The 23,424-nt window shown below is 39.9% G+C and overlaps 1 protein-coding gene across 1 annotated transcript in view; it reads left to right on the top strand.

The window, feature by feature from the left end:
* Window positions 1–23,424, top strand: part of TRIM66 (tripartite motif containing 66) — a 65,597-nt gene extending 42,173 nt beyond the window's left edge. Inside the window, exons 11-20 of the mRNA XM_067540409.1 lie at window positions 8,373–8,645; window positions 8,862–9,090; window positions 12,852–12,912; window positions 14,315–14,489; window positions 15,407–15,714; window positions 17,507–17,639; window positions 19,604–19,678; window positions 21,368–21,520; window positions 21,992–22,216; window positions 22,540–23,424. Of these exons, the coding sequence (XP_067396510.1) occupies window positions 8,373–8,645; window positions 8,862–9,090; window positions 12,852–12,912; window positions 14,315–14,489; window positions 15,407–15,714; window positions 17,507–17,639; window positions 19,604–19,678; window positions 21,368–21,520; window positions 21,992–22,216; window positions 22,540–22,599 (1,692 nt within the window). The 3' untranslated portion in view covers window positions 22,600–23,424. The remainder of the gene's footprint in view (window positions 1–8,372; window positions 8,646–8,861; window positions 9,091–12,851; window positions 12,913–14,314; window positions 14,490–15,406; window positions 15,715–17,506; window positions 17,640–19,603; window positions 19,679–21,367; window positions 21,521–21,991; window positions 22,217–22,539) is intronic.

Here is a 23,424-nt window from a genome sequence, read left to right as displayed (position 1 = left end):
TCATGGAAAGAAGTCAGAGATGGAGTTGGAGGAGTCAAGAACTTGGGAGGGTGACAAAAAGGTGTAGTGCCCAGGGAAGCTGAGATGGAAAGGCAAAAAAAGAGAGGAAATGAAAGGAGGATTCTGAATATGAGAATGGAAGAGAAAAAAGGGTACTTGCAGAAGGAGAGGGGGAAAAAGAGAGTTTCTAGCAGACCTTAGTGGTGTAAATATTTTTGTAAAGAAAACTAAACTCTCTCAATGTCACTGGTGTACTGGCTAGCTGTGGCTGAGATTGCAGTACCCCAGTACTACAAAGCTTTGTTGCTGCTGCTATTAATAAATTGTAATTGGCCTTTTTGGGAGTGATGTCATAACATACTCAAGACCCTGCCAATTGCTGATTTAGAAGTGAATGTAAAGGGAAGGGTGTACCAAGGGTCCCCTGCAAATACTGTTTTTGTGTAAGCTTTCTAATATGTAAGGCAGTTTTCCTGACACACTAATTCTTTCTTTGAATGGGAGATTGGTATCCAAAAAAGATGGCCACCATGCCTGTTTCTGTCTATTTTGGCTGCATTTGAGTGTACCTTTCTATATAGATATCCATCCTGGCAAAGTTTGCCTTGGTTCAGAATGTGTTTAAGGATATTGTAAAATGTTAATGTATTTTATTTAACTGCATAGAGTCCATAAACATTATGGTCAAAAAACGTAACAGAGAAAATGGCAGAAGATAAATATGAACATTCTGCTAATAAAAGAAAAAACATGTTCTCCCTTTTAGGTAGTAATTGGTGTTAAACGTTTAAACTGTGGTTCCCAATTCTGCTGAAGTTCATTATATTAGTATACCTCTCTCCACATCCTGCTTTCCTAATGCAGCATGACAATTCCTGAGCTGCCAAGAACCTCTGTTTAAAGAGGAAGCAGCGCAAAACTGAGAAGTTTTAGGACTAGGATGTAGCAGTAACTCAGAATAAACTGATCAGTGATAAATTTGGCGGCATCTGTTAAGAGTGTTAAAAATGAAAGTTTTCACTGCAACGGCAAAGTGGTATTTTTTTGTTTTGTTTTGTTTTTTGCAAGGCTTGATTGCTCATGTAATTAACCACCTGTTTTAATTTTGAAACATATTTATGGTGTGCATCTGATGTTGTTAACTAATAACTAGCCTGTGTGCTGATGTATGGGATCACATCCGTTTGGGTGTGAAGCTATACAAAACTGATGCTAATCATATTTTGGGATAACCACATTACTCGCAGGTGGCAAAACCTCAAGTAAGTCATGCAGGTCATTCCAAACAAGGGCTAATAAAAGTATTATACCACAGCACATCACCAGGTATTCCATATATATTTCATATTTTAAAATTAAGAACATTTGTTAGGGTTTTACTTACTTTTATAAGTACTATTTTGGTACCCCATCAACTTTAAAACAATGCTGTCTTACCACTTAATGAAAGGTTGTTAATAAATACTGACAAAGAAATAATAATACACTTGAAACACTTCTAAAACGCCTTAAGGCTTGATATCTCCCACCTGTCAGGGCAAGAAGTGAACGTGGTGTCAGAATCCTGACTTTCCATTGGTATATAGCAGGTATTTCTAGCCATGGTATGTCATGAATATTGGCATTTAAGCCATCATTTTCCCAAAGTTCAGGAGCGTTCCTGTTTGGGCCCATTTGTCCTTTGTGTTCTTGGCTGAATGTGGTCTAGTGCCTCTATGTATAGCTTCAAATGTCTGCATATTCTCATGTCTTCCTTTGCCTTGCTGTTTTTTGGGACACTTGAGGGAGTATTTACACTTCTGCTAGCTTTGCTGTTTTTCCGCGTCTGCCTCTGACTAGCCTTTCCCTGTGAAAGGAGCACGTGTCTTTTTGCAGACTATTTAACTAGTGGCCGTATTCATGTTCAGACAGTTGTGCATTTTGTGTAAATCTTCATTATTCCATGTAACTAACATAAATGTTGGGTTTGTGCAGTTCCCTTTGGGAATACAGCACTGAACATGGAAATCCTCTTTTTATCCACAAGTCAGGCATGAACTTCTCCACACTGTGTTGTCAGTATACTCCACTCTTGAGCTGGATGGAGCTAACTTTTTAGGTGAGAGGATAGCTTTGTCTCCATGCTTGTTCAATTCATGGCCTTTTTGATTAAAATGCCAACAAGGCAGTGAATTAAATGCAGGTTGATTGTGTGATTTTTTGTGATAAGGACTTTGTCTGTTGGGAACTGGACTGAGCCAGCAAACTCATTATACATTAGCCATTAACAGCTGTCTGATGTGGGCAACTTTCAGTCACTACCAACATGGGTCACTTCTAACTAAAGATTAAGAGGTGAAGGTTATCAACCACCTGACTCATTTGGCCCTCCAGTTGTTTTTGCAGGGTACACTGGTGAGTTATTTATTTGCAAACAGAACTGGGGATGGCAGTCTATTTGAGGACAGATGCAAATTTTATGAGATTTTTTGATGTAACTGTGATTTTGGGGATGATAAACTGCACATGACATTTGTTTGGCTTGAATGTGTTTCATTTTTCTTCATGATTGTGATCAGTTAGAGGTGTAGCTTTTAAGCACATAGAACACAGAATTGGGAAGAAGTGCCATTTTTATTGTACAGATATACCATGTGCATCTTTTAATAGGAAACCCATATAACATGGTGATAGGTACTGTCATGGTTGCAGTTCTTCCCTTTGTGAGTCTGTAACCAGTAGTGAGTATAGTGACCAGACAGCCTTCCTCAAACCAAAGTATTCTTTATTCTCACAGTAGGAACAAAGCATCAGAGAAAACCAATTTTAAAACAAACAGTCTATATGCATCCTACTTAAGGCCAGATCTCCTCATGGTGACCTGGACAGGCCTAACTTCTTCAGATCTTCCCAGCACATGCCTGTGTCAGACTGGTTTCTTGAACGTCTCCCAAGCAAAACCTGGCCTCTCCTAGGCCTGAGAGTCTCTTCTTAAATTGCTATAATTCTTTTGATCTTCTTGTGTTCCATGGTCTTTTCCTGTCACGCATTGTCTCTTACCAACCTGTAAGTGTTTATTGAGAATTGGCTTATCTTCAGCCATTGTTTCACTTCCTGCTTATTTTTTCTTACAGTACAGTACCCTATTAAACTAAACCAATATATTCACATAGTGAACATTTCAATAACCCAGTCAACATACAGTATTCATTAATTATTACAGAGCAGCTCCACATCAGTCACAGGCACCATAGAAATACCTAAAATAGGTAGGTAGATCCCATCAAATACTTCTCATCCAAGTGATGCTTCCAAAAGTTTCACGTTTTCTTTTACTCCCATATCAGGTAGTCTTTCATAGATTTTTAAGGCCAGAAGAGACTACTCTGATCATCCAGTCTGACTTCCTGTATGTCATAGGTCATAGAAGTTTTCCAAAATAATTCCTGGTTGAACTAGAGTATATCTTTCAGAAAACATCCAATCTTTATTTAAAAATTGCCAGTGATGGAGAATTCACCACAGTCCTTGGTAAATTGTTCTAGTGATTAACTACCCTCACTGTTATACACTATTTCCAGTCTGACTTTGTCTAGCTTCAACTTCCATACATTGGATCTTATATCTTTCTCTTGAAATTTATGATAGGACTGCACCTTGGTAGTTCAAATGGAACTTCTTTACGTCTCCGGAGATGTAATGAACATGACTGTCTCTAATTCTGTCATGTGAGATAAAACTGGATTTTATCTGCTACAAATGGAAGTATGGTGCATTTTTCTCAATCCCTAACACATCACATTTGTCCTAAGCTTTTCTGGTGACCTCACTTCTATCTACTGCTCATGTGCATGTCTAATGGTGTTTTTTCCTAGAGTGATATTTGAGGGGTTATGAAGAATATGTTTTAGACAGTAAGGGCCATGTCTTGCTTTATATTAGTACAGCTCTGAGAATGCTGTCAGTACTCAGAAATGAATAATTGTAATAGTTTCCTGCCAGTTTCCAAGATACTGGAGTGTGTTGGATGAAGAGTTGACCTGTTTACAGTACAAACATGTTCATGCTTAATGCAATTAGCTACATTTCACAGAATTATAATTTAATAAAACCCATCGCTTTGACCTGGAAAGGAGGGTAAATAAAACGTGAGGTCACCTGCTCTGTGGAATCTTTCTTCCTCCACTTTAAACAAGGTCCAATTTGTTTAAGAAAGGTTTGGATTTTTTCTCATAGGAGAAAAAGGGAATCCTTTGGATTATACCCTGTAATTGTGAAATACAAATAGGAAGCATGTATAGTCTGTTTTATCAGTACTACTGTGAGTGGTGAGTTAAACAACTGGATTGGAGCAGTGCATTTGTTTAACCTCACCAGCATAATGAGCTGCCATGGGGATTGCTCCACTTAATAGAAGCCGTTCATTACTCTGCAACCATTTGCTCTGTTATTTCTCTTATAGCAAAGAGAATTGGCAGTTCATAGTTTTAGCCTTCTTTATAAATCACACTTAATGTCAACAGCTTTGAGACTTTGCCAAAACAATCCTAACAAATCCTAATCCCTGTTTTTCAAGGTAAGTATTTGCATCTCAGAATTCTTCTATGTTAGTGCTGCATGTTTTCATAGGACCTTCTTGGAATGCTACTGTGATCAAAGAAATATTTAAAAAATGTATTACTTTTTATTCACTGTTACTTTGTATGTTATTTATTCTTACCTTAAACAACCATAGGTATGAAATTTGTGGCAGGAAGCATTTCTGGACAATTGAAATTTGGATACAGCCATTATATCACACAGGTCATCAGACCAAATTTCATTATTAGATAACAAGAATTACATTTGTAATGACACAGATGTATTTGTGTGTGCCAAGCTGTACATTAAAATATCAAGCCCTAAAGATTTTCCTCCACCTGAAACCACCATCTACCCAAAATGATAGTTAATGCTTGTTGTTGTTCAAAAGGTGCAATGTAAAAGCAATGGTGCTTTCATAAAACATAGGTCTGTTCTTTGAAGCCATCATATTTTCCAACCCTAGCTGAGCTGCCAAGGGAAAAGAGATTTTTTTTTTTTTGCTAATGGCAAAAGAAATGATTATTTTAGGGAGTGAATTAATAGGATATTAATGAGCCTTGTTCCCAGTGCATTGTTCACTTCTCACTTGACAGCAGCTCCATGGATCAGAATGGAATGTGTCTGTTTTTTACTGTGAGTTTTAGTATTTTGTACTGAAAGATCATAATGTTTCCTCATCATTAAAATAACCACAAAAATTAACTTCTGCCACCAGGGAGAGACAGATGGCAGTTTGATGGCCTCATTATTCTTTTTCCTTTTTAGCAAGAATAGTGTTTTGCACTGGCTATACAGTCTAAGAAGTTCCCTTACGAAACCTACTGTAGCTGGCAGAGTCAAAAGGATATAAGTATACAGCTCTGTTGAGTTTCAACTGTTTAGAAATATTCATTCATCCTGTAAAAACCTACGCATATTTCTAAATGCATGCACTGTGAATAGTCCAATTGTCTTCAGGTGACAACTTACAGGATGAAATCCTGCACCATTGAAGTCAATGGCAAAACTCCCATTGACTTCATTGGGGCGACCATTTCACGCACAGCACGCTTGGGTCTTTGCAGAGTGAGGCCTTAGTGTGTTGTACTATTCATGAGGAAAGATGTATAGTGGTTACAGCAGGAGACAGAGTGAGGCTATCTTGGCTGCATTCCCAACTCCACTACTAGTTTGCTTAGGGGGGTATGCAAAAAGATGGATTTAAGTCACCATTTCATTCCCTCAGTCATGGAGAGGCTCTGATCTGGTCCTCAGTGCAAGAGAGAGCAACACGAGGGCTGGTTTAACTGATGCCAACAGGCAATGGCCCCAGGAGGGTGTTACAGCAGCTGAGACACAAGGAAAACCCAGCCACTTTCTTTTTTCCCAAGCCATGTTCCTTGCACTGGCCACAAGGGGGGACAGTGGCATACAGACTGATCTAGTGACCCTATATCACCTGAGGTTCCCCCCTACAATGGGGGTGGGGGGATCTTCCTGTGTTTGGTTAAGACAGCTCTAGTGGAGTTTTGTGCTAACTGTGTGGAGTAAACTTACTTTAATGCTGGGGAAGATAAGGTCCCTTCTATCTTAAATGCAGTCATCTTATCTTGTTTAATAGCAGTCCTACTCAGGCAAAACTCCCACTGTAGGATCAATTCCATGGTGGTTAAAAAGAAATTAAAGTGCATGCTCAGGTGACAATAAAAGTCATAGGACTGGATTCTGTTCTCAGCATGTACCCGGGCTGCATTGTAAGTCTCGAGTACCTCTTCTGACTTTTTTGGAGTTACCTAGGTGTGGCAGGACCATATCCCTGTCTCGCTCCTGCCTTCTGCTTTTCGTACACAGACTCGGAGACCTTCAGTTGTTAAATATCCCAGTGCAGTTTGTTTATATTTGCTCGTTCCACCACCGTACTGATCCATACACCATCTCATTACAGGTTTAGTGTCTCTTGAGTTATCTGCTGAACTGAGAGGGAAAGGATCTCTTTGCCAGAGATCCTTTCTGGCTCTGCTAGCCTGCCTCCTTCTCCCCTGTACGTCCCCTGTACATCCTTCCTGTGCCATCTAATACCTCCTGTGTTAGAGGGCCAATTTGATCATTAGTCCTCCACTAATTGGGCCCCAACAAGTCTACCTTGAGGAGACTTAAGTGGTATTTAAGTGACCAGTGCTGGTTCGGCTGAGACTCTGGTGCACATCTACCTTGAGTTCACCAGGCTGCATCCCCTTTTCTTGATCCCCCACAACCTTCTCCTTAGGTTCTGGCTGCACTTTTTCCTGAACCTCCTGATTTATGCACACCTTATCTGTGGCCCCATGGAGTCGTGAGACCTCCTTGTCGACCTTCCCCTGCCATTGGCCAGGGGAGCCATCTATTCTACCCGAAGGCAGATGCTGGATGGGGATGTACTCCGCGACTGTGAGGCCTATTTCTGCTCCTCCCTTCCATCACACATCCAGGCACAGTTCCTCTGGGTCACGTCCGCTGGCTCCCTAGACACCATTGAGGAGCAGTGGGCGCTGTCTTGGTGATCCCTTCTGGATCCCTGATTTTGACCCTTATGCACATCCCTATTTTCTCATAGTTGTCCCTGGAATTGCTTGGGATATGGGTCTGGTCACTCCTCCCCTTAGGCTGCCTCTAGCTTTGGGTGGACTTGCGCCTGCCCATCCCTGGATTCCCAATAGGTGTTGGTTCCCAGCACTGTGCCACACTAGGATTTACACAAATATAACAGAGACAATTATCTAGACAACTATCTTTTGGTGCTACTTCACCATTGCCCTGTTGACTTGGAACAAGTTATCAAAATCCAGAATGGACAAATAATAAAAAAATGCAATAAATAAATGCCTGGTTCTTTATCATTCTGTATTATAACAAGTAAAACTTATGACATTGCAGTTAAATTAAAAGGATTTATTCAGTGAATTATCAAGCATAATGAATATCACTGAACTGTGAGAAAGTAAATGTGGAGGCACATCTTCAAAGAATGCAGATCTGCTTACTTCTTAAGGCTGCTTACATTCATTTGATATGGACTATAGAAGAATCAGGATTTCAGTCATGTCATACATACAGTGCTGTAAAACAGCTTAAAGAAGTCACACAGATGAGTGGATTTGCTTTGGTTTGCATATCCTTATTTTTGTGTTTGACAGTGAAATACCCCAAGAAAGCATGAAACACTAGTAGATACATTTCATTAAAATTATTCTTGCAGAGATTTCACTTGGATGGGCAGTTTTTTTTCCTTTCTTTGATAACTAGACAGGTGCATTCTTTCTTCAAAAGTCTGGCATTTGTAACATACGTTTTTTTCCATTTACAGTTTGATGGTATAAAGAGCAGGTGCTTAAGCTCAACGGTCTAGATTCGTCTCTTGATGTAGTATGTTCAGTATCCCTGAAGTCACTTGAGTTGTGTTGTCTTATATTAGGGTTGAATCTTACATCATCTTTAGTATAACCTCATTGAAATCACCAGAGTTACTTCAGGGATGGATTTGGACCAATATTCCATGTGCTCAGATTTCTCATTCATTTTAAGGGATAAGAAATCAGGACCCATTACAGTGATAAAAGAGGGAGAGTCTGGTAGCTTGCAGGGGAGAGATTTAGAAATCTACTTTTCCAGATTTTGGCTTTAATCATGGAAATTATAGAGCCTTTTTGGTAAATGAGATTACAGTAGATACTTTTAAACCCTGGTGACACGGCTGCTTCCTTAGGCATTCTGAGATACAGTATCTCATGCTCTCTAGAAATAACAGCAGCATTTTACTGTTTTAAAAGCTGATTTACATATTTGTTTTTCAGCGTTCAGCTTCACTGAACATTGCGGGGTTTTCAAACCCTTTAGAAATGGAACCATCTTCAACAAGGTCATCTAGGTTGGTTGATCCACAGATGCAAGGTGTATCTACTGTAACACTCAACCAATCCCAGAACATGCTTCGTGCCTCTGATGTTCAGCCAGAATCTGTGCCCACTTACAGCTTGGCATTAGACACAGCTACAAATGACCTGAATCCTTGGACTACTGATAGCCTAGCAACAGGTGATATACTCCTGGGGAACACTAAGTGCAAGGTAAGAATTGCTAACACATCTCGCTATTTTATAGCTAGGAAATGCACTTTAATTGATACTGCTTTACATGGCCAGTAGGTTGAAGGTTGCTACTTTGATAAAGAAAATCCTGCTCTTCTGTTGATATTTGAAGACTTGTTACAGTTATTTTCTTGGGATGGAAATTAAAAGAGCTAGCGAAAAATTTTAAATTTCTTTATTTTTTTTCCTCTCAAGCTGGAAAATGAAGAAGATTTTAGTACCATGAGCGACCCTCTTGGAAATGACCCAGTCACTGCTGGACCAAATGCCATTAATGAATTAGCTCTTCCTATGCAAAAAATGCTAGAAGAGCCTATTAATCTTTCAGTCAAGAAATCTCAACAGTGTGTCTCTCCTTCTGTACCCATCAGCAATGTTTCTTGCTTGCAGTTGACCACTGTAAAACAACGTAGAAATGAAGAAGGTACCAGGTTTTTCTTTATTGTTTCTGGGTTTTTTTAAACTGCTGTTTTGATCCAAACAGCTAGTCAAAAGTTTGGGGCTCAGTGGGCGTTCCAGTTGGGAGTAGATATTGGTAGTAGACAGGCATTTATTTAAAGCAGTCATATTTATTTACAAGGAATGTGCAAAATCCTGCGTCTCTGAATGCAGAAGGAACCAAGAACAAAATGGAGCAGTTTCTTAGCTTACCAGGCCTCCAAACCCCTTTAGCCAAAAGCTCTCTCTCTAGCTTTTTCCAGGAGCACTTTGTGCTTTACAAGCTCCTGCTTGGTTTTTTCTTGCCTCTCTTTTCCTCTGCCTCAGTCTCGTCAGTGACCTCAGGCTATATCTACACTACCACTTTTGTTGGTATAACTTATGTCACTCAGGGGGTGTGAGAAAACACACCGCTGAGCGACATAAGTTACACTGACAGAAGTGCCAGTGTGGGTAGCGCTATATCAGCGGAAGAGCTTCTCCCGCCATCGTAGCTACTGACACTCGTTGGGGGTTAATTATCCCGATGGCATAGAGCAGCTACATAAGAGAGCTTACAGCGGCGCAGCTGCATCGATACAGTTGTGCTGCTCTAAGCTCTCTAGCATAGACACGGCCTCAGTCTCTGTCTAAGTTCTCCCACACACCCCTACCCAAAAACAATACTCAACCCCAAAGCTCCTGGACAGGTTCACACACATTTTTTGTCATAGGTGGGGCTTATGTTTTCAGTTATGTTAATTGAAACATAAGTTCACCCTGTATCAACTTCAGTAAGGATTTTAACCCAACCCAGCTCAACACTGCCATACTGGCAGGCCTTGCAGTACAGTGTAGTTATTTCTGTACCTAAGTAAATGTAATTCATCTTGTTGTACTGCCCTCTAGCATTGTTTAAAACATTATCAAGTACCTAACACAGTGGAAAGAAATGTTTGGTCTCATTTGTAGAAGAAAAACATGGAAATTGTATCTCTTGAATTGGTAGCTTGCACATCACTGAACCAGAAAGGGCTGAAAGCTTGCAAGTGGTGTATTGATGTGAAGTGTTTGGAGGATTAGTTCTCTTAGAAGATCTCCTGTTAATGAGACTTGCGGAGATCACTAGTGAAGAGCTGATTTGAATAGTCCAAATTCTATTTCTTTTGAAATGACTTCCAAAATGTGATGTGAATTCTGCTAAGTGCTACCCTTAGGTAGCATAGCAAATATTGGTTATGTTAGCAGTGTGTTGTTTTTTTTTCTTGGCTCATTCTACTGCAAAACATTCCCTTCAGCCAAGGACTACGTCTCTATCCTTAATGGAGAACTAGACTTTGCTTTCATGGGCAAATTGCCAACATGGTTATGCTACACTGTAAGGGCTCAATGCTTCCAACCTTTAAAGTCAATGGGACTCTTCACACAAGTAAGGGATTTCAGTATCAAGCTATTGTTCTGTGACTTATACCAATATTTGGCTGCTTTTCTCTATAATGGCTAAATTAATATTACTATTGCTGCAGCATAGTTATTCTCAGAGAATTATAATCAGTACAAAGAGGACCCCACCTGTGTGAAACGAGAGAACTTATTAGTCGTCTCTTACATGTATTGAGCGAGGTGTTGGCAGTTATGCCACAACACTCTATATGGGTAGTGAGGATCTGCAGCACTCCAGAAGAAGCATTGGTGAGACTATGCCCCAGGCAGCTGCAATCTCTTCAGGGCTGCTCTGTGCCATTGCTGCCTGTGGAGCTCTGGTCCCAGTTTGTGGGCTGGTAGAGATCAGAGCCTTGATCATGCCTCCTCCCTGCCCCCTTTATTCTGACCTGCTCGTCAGCAAGGAGCTGAAGTGAGTATCTCCTGCACTTCCTGGAATGTAGCAATTGCTATTGTGTAGATCTTGTGCAGCTACACAATATGGGAGGCTCCTTGCTCACTGTGACATACCAAGGGTACAGTCCAGACAATAAGTAGCTGTGTCACCCCTGCCCTCTAACTTGGGGTGCCCTTTACATTGCTTTGATGCTGTAGCCTCCAGTCTGGACTGCTCACAAACAGCCTCCAGTTTGCCAGTCACTCCCAGCTATGTCTGTGTCTGTGTATGCTGCAGCCAGGCAGCCACACCTTGGCTCTTACCAGCCTTCATGGTGACACTTAGATTTCCCCCCAGAAATGTATGACTTGGCTTGCCCAGCTCTCTCTTAGACAATATGAATTAATATAAAGTCCGTATTTCTTTAAAAGAAATAATATGCAGACACCCAGTTACCCCAAATGGAGTTTCCCAGACACACTAGTTTAAACACACTAGATTAGATAAAACAATAAAACAAGTTTATTAACTACAAAGAGAGAGATTTTAAGTGAGTACAAGTAATGAGGCATAACAGTCAGAAACGGTTACAAGAAGAATAAAGGTAAAACACAACTGGTGCCTAACTTAACAAACTATGTTCTATTCAAAGCAAAGATTTTCTCACCACATGCTCTCAACAGTCTTACTGACCAAAGTTCTTAGGTCAGGACCCCTTCTCAGTTCAATAGCTGCTTCCTTTGTTCTTGTTGGTGCAGTAAATCAAAAGACAGAGAGAGGAGGGGTGTCTTGGGGTCTGCCTCTTCTTTTTATAGTCCTGTCTCCCCTTTGAGAAGCATATCCAGCTGGGAACAAGGCAACAGGCAGTCTGTGTGGAAGGGAACTCCAGGCTGTTTCTTTGCTAAAATGTAGATTTTTTTATTTTGCCTCTGCCCTCCCTATCCTGCCAAAGAATGACCACTTGGCAGGCAATGGTCCATCAGCATTGTTTACACCTGGCTGAGGCGTGAGTTTGCCCATTGTCTCTGAGGAACTGGTTTGGCCACTCCCGAGACTTCTCTGGAAAAAATACTTTAGTCATGGTATCAGTTTATGTTTACAACTTCACATATAACGCTGCTACATGCATTTTGCCATGGTATTATTGATCAGCAAATGATGAGTTTTCAGATACCTCACAAAGTATATTTTATACAAAGATTATTACAACAGTGTGTAGAATGTGGACTCAGGTATATTCTGTCACACGCCCCCCTTCATGGCCTCTCAAGGACCTCTCACAATCAAATGCAAGTGCAGTACCCCTGCAACATGTTTGCCTTGCACTTCCATGTTGACTCCTTAAAATGGTAGCATTCAGATAATTTTCTCTTTAACGTCCTCCTACTTAAGGAGAAAATGGCAGTGTTCAAAATGGGGCCCAATCCTGTTCCCATTTCAGTCAATGACAGTAGAATAGGGCCCCCTGTTCTCAAGTTAATGCTGTGTAGTTAAATTCTGTAATGAAGATTACCCACACAGTACCATATGAGGAGTTGAAGAATGGTGCTTGTGTGTGTATGTGTGAGGAAGAATGGGCTGAGAGAGACCTGTATTCAGTTCCTGCTCCACCACAAATATCTTGTGTGACCTTGGGCAAGTCACTTAGACCCAGATCCTCAAAGGTATTTAGGTGTCTAATTCAGTGCCTGAGTTCCCTATCTGTAAATGGGGATAATAGTGTTTGTCAACCTCACAGGAGTGTTGTGAGGACAAAGGCAGTGAAGTCTGTGAGGTGCTCAGATACTATGCGTGATGGGGGTCATATAATTACCTTAGCTAGATATGAAATTCATCCAGATTGCAAATACAATATCACATTACAGACTAGTCAGAAATGCATGACTACTGAAGTACCTGTCTACCCTAATCTGACTCTGATATCATGGATATGTTATTTTCTATTCCAGAGTTCAATGACTATGAACAGGAACATATTGAGATGGATGTAAAAAGTAATCAGAACATCAGGTAATAGAATCAGCTTCCACATAGAAGTACTGCACATGAAATTTGATGCATAGAGTCAGAGTGTATCTATCCAGCTTAGTGCTATTGGCAGGTTGTTTTAAAAGGAAAACAAGTTGCCTTGTAACTAATAGTTCCAGAAGTCATAAAGTAGCAACCATAACTAATGCCATATATCCCAGATCCTTGAAGGCATTTGCAAGGGCTTTTTGAAATTGCGCTGGTATTTTAAGGCTGCTGTAAAGTACACTGGGGTGTGAAATGGGCCCAAGCTGTACTGGGAGTTGGGCGAGCACTGCCCCCTCCACCTCCATAGCTGTGTTGAACAGAGCTCTGGTGCAGGTGAGGATCTGGGCTTGCACATCACTAAAATCATCACTGTTGATGAACAAAACAAGTACATCCACCAACAAATCTCTTGTGTTCCTAATTTCAGCAGAATGTACTCTTAACACAGCAATACCAGAACTGTGCAGTAGGAATCTAGCAGTGTATCGGGTTAGGGAGAAGTGGGTGATTAAATAAGATCACATGCAAGTGAAGATACATTATTACTTTAACAGAAAAACAAACACAGTTCCAGACCTTCTTGAAGCTCATTTTTATTTTAGCTGATTCATTTTTAATCAACTATCAGTTAATTCTCCTTAAGTACAAGATTATTCTGCTTTGGTTTCTAATAAAAAACATGCATACATGTTTTACAACCAATGTTACCATTTTATAGCTTTGTTCATCTATATGAAATGAGTTGGAAGTCTCAAACCAGCTCAGAATAGACAGATTACATATTAAAAAGCATTCTCATAAACTGGAAAATAAAATTTTCAAAGCAATGTTGGATTCATACATCTTTTGTTATATTCTTTATGACCATTCAGAAGATGTCAATATACCATTAGAATTACTAAAATGCCATATAATCCAAATGACATATGAAAATTACTGTATAATCCCGAAAAATATAGCAGAACAAGAAGTTCAGGACTCTAAATTAGCTTACCATTTTAACATAATTTTGCTTCTAAATATTGCTTTCCTAATATTTTCATTTAGAAATGACGTGGGTAGTGGGATCTTTCTTGAATCCAGTTGCCCTCTGAAGAGTGTCAGCCCTAGCTGGCTTTCGGTAGTTGAAGCACAAACACAGAGAGTAGACATTGCTGAATCAGGGCCTAAATCTCTGCCTACAAAGTGTCTAAGCACATGATTAAATTTAAAAATGTGAGGAGTCCTGTTCCTATGTAGCAAAGCACTTAAGCATGCATTTAAATTCCACTGACTTCACCTTTAGGCATGTGCCTTTAAAAAAACAAAAACCCAATAAACTGAATAATATGAATAAAAATTGAAATTAGGAGAAGAGAACTCTGTACAATACTAATGAATGTTATCATTATTTCAGAACTTATTCTAAAGAGCTGAAGATCCCCTATGTGCGCTTGGAACGCCTGAAAATATGTGCATCAGAATCTGGAGAGCTTCCAGTGTTCAAGCTGCAGCCACGGAAGGGTGACCAAGATGAGACTTTCCTGCTGATAATTGAATGTGGTACCCAGTCTTCAAGTATGGCTATAAAAGTGAGTTGAGTTTGCATGATTGTTTGTTCTCTTGCTTTATCTCTCTTTCCCTGCCCGCATTGTATTCAGGGTCATTGACTTTGCTAGGCTTCTTGTGACCCTCTGACCAGTCCTGCTGATGGATTTTACTATTCTACGATACTCTCAGATATTTTGGTGATGGGCAGCGGGATAAAACCCTAAGATTAATAGATATTGCAACATTTGTTAACTGTGTTTGTACAGAGTTCTCCTCGCCACCCTATTAATTCCCTTTCAAGAATACGTCAGAATCCGAGCTTTGGTGCCAAAGCAGTGATTGTATGTAATTATTATATATAATGTGCTGTACCTGACCACTTTGATCCATCCATCCGACAGGGTGAACAGCTTAAAAACAAATTTAAGCCCCTTCAGACTGACTCTGCTGCCTCCTCGTAGCTTTGGGCCTGGACTTGTTCCCAGTGAAGTCCATGGAAGTTTGGCATTGACTTAGATGAGAGCAGCAGAACTAGTGCCTTTTTGACACAAAAGTGTATTTTCTTTAAAACATGCATTTGCCAAGGATGCTGCATAGAATTTAGTTGTCATGAAAAACAATGTATAGTTGATCCATAAGCTGAAACTGTTCCTGTGACAGACTTTTAATATTAATTAATTAATTGATATCTTGCTCTTACATACTGCTTTTCACCTTTAGATGTCAAAGCACTTTACAAAGGAGGTCAGTATCATTATCACTGTTTTACAGATGGGGAAAGTGAGGCCACGGAGGGAATAGACTTGTCCAAGGTCACCTAGCTGACCAGTAGCAGAGACTGGAGTCCCAGTCCAGTGCTGTATCCAGCAGTGTCCACTTCACATACACCTCTGTTACAGTTAGGGCATCAGATGTGAACCTGAGGATTCTGTAACTCTGGATTTCTCTTTCTTTCCAGGTCAATCAAGATAATCCGCCTGAAGGACCGATTTCCACATATGAAGACTCCGAAGATAGGAAAGTCCCCATCAGCTACCCAGCAGGACAGGCACTGTCTGCTTTTGTAGATATCCCTCCTGTTGATCATAAGCTTAGCAATGGCATCCCCAGCATGAAAAAATCTCTGCTTGTTCAGGAAGCCAATCCAATTGAGAACGAGGATTTCTGTGCCGTTTGTCTGAATGGAGGAGAACTGTTGTGTTGTGATCATTGTCCCAAAGTGTTCCATCTCTCATGCCACGTTCCAGCTCTGCTCAGTTTCCCAGTGTGAGTACATATAACTCTTCCCTAATTCTGTCTCTGATTTTGCCTGAGGGGCATATGTCAGTGTTACAAGGGCTCTTTCACTTTCGCTCTCTGCATTGCCTTTTTTGGTCATTTTACAAAGGCAGGAAAATTTTCCCACTCTCACGTACCATGAATCAGATGAATTATTAACCAGATCTATTTTCAGTCATATGTGATCTCCTCCAGCAGTCAGCCAGCACTATAAACATAGCCGCAGTGTGTTGGAGGCAACTAAATCCTTAGATTTTGTATAAAATCTGTGGTAAAGTTCAGATTAGGGTAAAAAACAGTACAGGGACAAGGAAAATCAGTGAGTTTCATTTTGTAGAGTTTCCTCCCAGTTTCATTGGGGGAGATCATCCCTCACACACGACAGGTGGCTTGGCCCTCTAACCAAGTGAATGGCCTCAACTTCAAACCTATTACTCATAAGATATTTAGGGAAGGCTGGGGCTTCTGTACAGAGGCTTCTGCACTATCTCCTGGGCCTTTCTCATATCTCTCAACCTGCCAACATCGATAAATCTTAGTTCCATTATTCTGAATTTCAAATGCAAGTCATTTACAAAAGGCAGAGTCAGAGGACACCGTATTTGTGTGAAGTACAGTTAAATTTGCCTCTAAAATGACGGAAATCCCTTGAAAGGTGGGGTATTGGTTTAAGGGGTATGGACAATCCTTTCTTCTCACAAGGCAGCAAGATTTCATTTTGTTGTTGTTGCTAAAAATAGCGAAATTGTTAAATTATAGTTTCAAAACATTGTGTAAAGCAAATTTTCCTTATAATAGTGAGAGTCCTGTGTCACCTTAAAGACTAACAAATTAATTTGGGCATAAGCTTTCGTGGGCAAAAACCCACTTCGCGGATGCAACGTTCCTTATAACATGAACTTGCTGGGCCAGCTTCAGATTCATCCCTGTTGAAGCCATTTAGTCCCTAAATGTAAATAATTCTTTTTCAGGAGCAGGAGCGGAGGCAGTGTTGTTTGCCTGTCATTGTAACTTTTCTTAATGGTAGATATTTAGGCCTGGATTCTACAAAAGTTTCATCTGTCTGAGTTCCATTGAGGCCAAAGGGGCTCCTGCTAAGGGATCTGCCAGTATGGACCCTTACATCTTTGCAGAGCCCCTTTAAATCATTTGAGGCCATTTATACCGGCAAACACACAGGGAGATAATTTGAATTCGCCAATTGGTATATCGATCTGTTGAACCAATTCTTTTTCAGCAGATATTGAAGATTTACTGTACCTTGACAAGTATCTCTTTATATACATTCTTTCTGTATTTTGAATAACTAATTTTGTAATCTATAAGGGCCTGAACCAACCAGTCCTTCCTAAATCAGTGGAAAGGCTCTGATCAGTAAAGATCAAAGGAAGAGAAATACAGTCAATGACCCCAGTGATCACTGATATTTATTGCATTGATTTGTTTTTTTGTATTTTAATTAAAAAAAAACTACACTTGAAACCATCTAACTGTGCACTCACTGGCATATGTTTACACATGTTCTTATTACAATTTCTCCCCTCCTCTGCTCCATCCTGTTGCCACAGTGTAACAAGCATCTTGTGTTAAATTAGATTGTAAACCTTTGTGGAGAGGACTAATTGGAGCCTATTTTAATGCAAATACTAGACAACAATACAGAAGATGTTCTATAAAAGATTAGAATTGTTTCTAAATAAAGTGTTTCCCAAAGCTTTCCATTAGGTATCAGTTGCTCTTTCAATTCAGGGACGTGAAATTTTGCTGTCTTATGCCACAGGGGAGAATGGGTGTGTACACTCTGCCGTAACCTGTTGAAGCCAGAGGTAGAGTATGACTGTGAAAACACACGCTACAATCATTGCAACAAAGGGGATAGAGCACTGCATAGCCTTGATGAGCTTGACCAGAAGGTGGGTACAAATATATACCAGTAAATATAGAAAAAGAATGTCTGATTCTCTTCCCTAGCTTAAGACTTTGCCTCTGCAGTGCAGACTCTTGAGCATTTTGACATTTCCCATGGTGGTTACTTGAATTTTTCAGAAAATACTCAATAAAATGAAAACAACAGGTAAATATTTCATAACTATTCCTGCTTTCGAAAGCTCCATTTTAGTTTTGCAATGAATATCGTGTTGCGGGAAGGTGCAGACTGGAAAATGAATTCCTTTCTCCATAGCCCAGGGAAAGCACGGACAGTGAGCAATGCAAGCTTTCCCCACATCACCTGCCAATCTGCCCTAACCCTCTGCTATCAGGACCCCCCCAAAGGGGGTGATTCAGGCTCGGCATCCATTCGGATCCTTGCTCAGGCCAGTTATAATGGTATTTTTGTGATACAAACCCTGTTCACTACCAACTAGACCGAAACTGCCAACTCACTTCACATAGGCCACCAATCAATGTTGAGATGGTGGTAATGGCATTTAGTCACTAGTAACCCTGGCCCAGATGGAAACTACAGGCCTTTCTATCCCCATTGCCAGTCTCCTCAGCTATTAAATCCCCCATGAAATATAACTCTATTCTGGAAGCCTACACAGTAAACTCCAGTCTACAAGACGGCTCTTGTGCATCTCAGTGATATCTGGACTTAAAATTGTTCAGATCTTTTAGAGTTGAACCCAGTGACGTTTCTGTAGGGAAAAGGAATTGGCTATAAAGATTTCCCTAGGTTGGTTACCAAACAAAGTGGAAATGCAATGGCTTACTGACAGTTCTGGAGCAAACTTTCTGGCACCAACCAAGAAAACAAAAGAATGATGATAGAAATGTTTCTCAAGTTACCATGAACTGGATGCTTTTTTGTCCTTTACTGCTAACCGTCTTTCACCAGTTATATATGCATTTTTATTAACATGGAATGTTTGGCCAACTACTGCCAGAGATTTGTGTTGATTGCTTCCTGTTAATTGGTCCTTGGTGGTGAGCTTTCTAAAGAAAAGATTTCTTCTAATTGTAGCTGTGGTTGGATGCATTGGGAAAAGATTTGTAAAGGGAATTAGACAGAATAGGAAGCAGCAAAGCATTTATCTTTTGCAAAATTCAAGAAGTATCAAATTATTTGACGTGTTTGTTAGATTCTGTATTCTTAAAGACACAGGGTCAATAAATTAATGTCAATTAGCAGACACCTCCCCCCTACAAGAGCCAAATTTTCAGGGGCCTTTGAAAATATATGTGTAAGATGAGTAAGTGTACCTATTTGTGCGCACAAACCTTCTATTTATGCATACAAAATAATCGTGTGCATAAGTGCTTTTCTGCATTCACAAATGTAGCCCTTTGTACACTCAGTTGGGTGTACCTGCAAAAAGAAAAGGAAAAAAAGGAGGCCACATTTTCAGAGGTGCCTTGAAAATTTGCCCCTATTATCCCATTTTATGTATATATGATACCTCCATGTAGATCAGAGCAGGTTCATCTAATAATGAAATGTTCAGTGAAATCAATTCCACTGTTGCTGCTGTTCTTTTAATCAGTAACTGAAAGAGGTGTGAGTGTGGAAGGAGTGAGAGCAAAGGGATGGGTGGTGATTTCCCAAGAGTCTCTGTCTAATAAGGCAACGAAAATATTTATTTGAAAAGAAACATACCAAATTAATATGAATCTTAAAAAAAACAGAAGAAAAGCAGTGTTATCATCGTCATGATGTGGTATTAAAATACTTGGCTATGAAATAAGGCTGATTATGCATATATGAGGTGACATGCGCTGCAAGTTAGAATTAGGGTTGGCAAGCATACCCTTCAGTATTCAGAAGTTCCTGGCTCTGCAGCAACTCCCAGTAGTCACAGAATTGATTTAGATGTGTTTACTGCAAAACTCACCTGACACCTTTTAGAAAACTGTATTCTAAATTTGTATTTTACAGAAATGTGAAAAGTTGGTGCTTTCCCTGTTTTGCAGTAGCCTGAGCCTACCATTCCATGAGCCTGTCAGTCCACTGGTAAGTGCTACATATGTAGAGAACTAGGAGAGAATCAAAAGAGTAGTTGACCTCTACTCTCAAACTCTCTTCTTGTCTTCTCAAAGGATTATCACTGACATTCCTACTAAACTGTGGAGTCACCTACTGATAGGTGTTCCCGCTTGTGCAGTGCCTACTAAGGTGCCAGATCAGAAACTGAAACACTGATGGCCTATACAACATGCCAGCAAATTTTCTAATATGTTTGGATGTTTAATGTAAGATGTTTACAAGATGCTAGGTTGGTGTACCGTTAAGTTAGGACTATTGACTTACTGGATACGTAGAGAAGGCATGATAGCCCAGGGCAGGGCAGGGCAGTGGAAGTGTATCATGCTGCCATAAGTGTAGGCTTGGAAGGATTAGATTTTTACTGGCAAATGTCAGTAAACATTGATTTCACCATACAAACACAAACCAATGACAAATATTTCTATCTATAATAATAATAAAAATGTACAGATAGGCCAAGTAAGAAAAATGCTGCTTGAGAACACAGAGTTTGAGTTAAGGGTATTTGGTTTGTATATTTTGACAAGTGATGTTGGCAGTTTGTGTTCTAATTATTATAAAGCTTTAACTTTTGAATCTACTGGGTATGTTGAGGAGTACACAGTGCTAAATATCATGATACTGGACCCCAGCATGAAGCAAGTTGGAGGAGAAAATGAGAGAAAAGCAGCATGAATGAATGGCCCCATAGTAATACAACATAAGGAAAAAAAATAGCATCTCAAAACAAATCACCAAGACTGTGTGGCACTCGTTACCAACAAACAAGTTGTTTCTTGAAAAGTTTAAAGAGAGAGAGAGAGATCCTAATATCTGGTGCCCATCAAAGAAGCTGAGATTGGGATTAGAAAAGTTCTGTGGTGACACACTTTGTAGCCATTACAGGCTGAGCACTGATAATGGTGCTTTGGTTTAAAGGCAGTAGAAGAATGCCAGTGCATTCTGGTTTAACCCACAGTTTGTGCTTGAGAGGATAACTGAAATAAACTCTTCCCACTAAAGGGCCCCAATTAATTTATTAGATACATTTGTTAAAAACATAAGAATGGCCATGCTGGGTCAGACCATCTAGCCCAGTATCCTGTATCCAACAGTGGCCAGTGCCAGATGCTTTTCTAAACTGCAAGGTGACATTGTCTCAGAACATTATTATTAAGGCTGATTGGGGAGTGGTGGTATTTCGTTGTCAGTATTATACATGTTATTGTATCCATAAGGGTTAAATGACAACAAGAGCATCATGCTGTAATGGGCTGTAATTTAAATGGTCAGAGACTAGGAATAGCAGAACAGTCACCATAGTGCAGTGTTTTGAAGATCAGTCTCGCAAGCAGATATGTGTTTAATCCAGACTCACATTTGTTAACTAAAGAATGAGGGAAGATGGTCTTTAAGTGTAGGGATCAGGAGATCAGAATATTATTCCTTGTTCTTCCTCAGATTTCCTGTGTAACCATGAGCGAATCACTCTTATTGTCCTGTAACTCACTTTTGTTATGTGTAGAATGGAAATAATAATACTTATTTACCTCGTAAAGATGTTTGAGATCTTTAAATGGAAGGCACTATAGCTAGAGTAGAATTATTAATTAACTGGGTTCCTACTTTGACAAAGGCCATGCCTAATAATCTCCCTACCTTTTCTTTTTATCACAGGCTCGCCATTATTACCAGATTATCAAAAGGCCTATGGACCTGTCAATTATCCGGAAAAAACTCCAAAAGAAGGACAAATCACACTATTCTGCACCGGAGGAGCTGGTAGCTGATGTGCGTCTCATGTTCTGGAACTGTGCAAAATTTAATTATGTAAGTATCTCCTATGCAGAAACTGGCACACATCATCATCAATCGGTGAAGCAGCAGAAATCTTGGGCCTTAGCCACCACTCTATTACATTGGGGTAACTATTGATTCCATTGGTGTTACACTGGCATAAAACCAGTTTAAACAAGTGGATAATGAGACTCCGTCACTCTTAGGAATTATATAGATTTGTTAATGTATGTTTGGAGGCTGGAGCTATATGGTTATAAAAACTAAAAGAATGATTTGTCAGCCAGCTGATGGCCTTCCTGAGATGTGATGTCTTAATAACTGCACCTGGAGTAAAGTATGGTGCAGAGAGCACTGTGGAAAAAGCAGAGGAAGCTAGTAGAGATGTAGGAGATTAGTTCCAAATACAGAAAACTCCTGTTTCAGGCAGGAGGCTAGGCAGACCTGCTGTTCTATGTATTCTGTGCATGCAATGATACTGTATTATTATTTATTTCCTTACAGCCAGATTCAGAGGTTGCTGAGGCTGGACGATGCCTGGAAGTGTTCTTTGAGGGCAAGCTGAAGTACATTTATCCAGACAAGTACTTTCCTTCGATGCAACAAGAAGACTCTGATTCTGAAGAGGTGGAGAGGGAGAGGGAGAAAAGCCAAATGGCCCCCAAAGGTTTCCCGTGGCCATCATATGGACAGGAGTGCATTCAGCCAAAAAGGAGGCGGCGCCATGCTGTAAGAATGCGAATGCAAAAGCAAAGGCATTTGGTTGCTAAGTGGCCATACTGCTAATTCTGTTTACAAGTGCTGATGTAAAGTTTTGACAGTGCTTTGTGGGAATCAATTGTCAAGCTTCTTTCACATAAATGCAGTCAGTTCTACAAATGTATAGGAAGATGCTCTCAGAGGAATAAAGTGTCAGTGGTATAAATTTGTGTGAGTGAGTGAGTAAAATCTCTCAAACTACCTGATAATCTTCCTACTAGAAAGTGATGTAAAGAATTTTTTTAAAAGACTAAGCGCGCTAGCTATTCACTGTTTGTTTCCTTTATATGCAGGAAAATGAAAAAACTAAAAGAACCATGTTTCAGCCAGCTAACAGCCTTCCTCAGATGTGACCTGCTGGTGTGCTGCTGAGTTTGCTATGAGGAACCAAACACCTAGCAAAATAACTGACAGAGTTCAGGTGTGTGGAGGAAAACACAGAAAGCATTTGGGCTCTTAATTTAAACATTTATCATTTGCTGACCACCAGCCTTTCTCAAAGACCTGTGGGATGAGTAAGAGATTTGAGCATTTTTAATCTACCCAGTTCTTAGCCTATCTAGTCACTTGTATGTTTGCAGCATTTACACTGAAGTACTAATGTTATGGTGACATATAATGATGATTAATAATAAAAGTAGGATGTTAATAATCTATAATACTTCTGTACCATTTCATGATCTATTTAATATGATCCCTTCATTTTATAGAGCACAGTTAACCATGTAATAATCTTGCATCTGCAATTCAAATGTTTGCCATGTTGTATGTTACATATGGAGGCTGGTCACCAAAGATCAAAGCCGGCAGCCTTATTCAGTGATTTCTCTGGGAATTTTGGCTGAGTTAGGCCTGCAGGATATGATCTGATGTAATTATCTGGTTAGTAGTTTCTTTTGAAGTGGAGCATTCTCATGAAATTACAAAACAGTACATGCTGATATACAGGGCTTTGTTTGAACTATTTCTGTGTACTCAGTTTGCAAAAAGTCACTGAACTTGTATCTAACTCAATGCTTTGTATAGCATCAGGGGATCCCTTGTGTATCAGAGGCAGCATTTATATAAAACCAAATCCTGTTGTGTCCTTTAAAATATGCAACGGAGTTGGCCATGTTAATGACAAAGAAATTATATGGTTATAGAGGTGCCTATAAAATAAAGTGATATTGCCTTCA

The sequence above is a fragment of the Emydura macquarii genome, unplaced genomic scaffold (assembly GCF_026122565.2).
Source record: "Emydura macquarii macquarii isolate MOO-44397 ecotype Brisbane River unplaced genomic scaffold, CSIRO-AGI_Emac_v2 contig_587, whole genome shotgun sequence".
NCBI classification, from domain to species: Eukaryota; Metazoa; Chordata; order Testudines; family Chelidae; genus Emydura; species Emydura macquarii.
The sequence above is the reverse complement of the archived record's forward strand: the minus strand, read 5'-3'. Positions and strand labels throughout refer to the sequence as shown.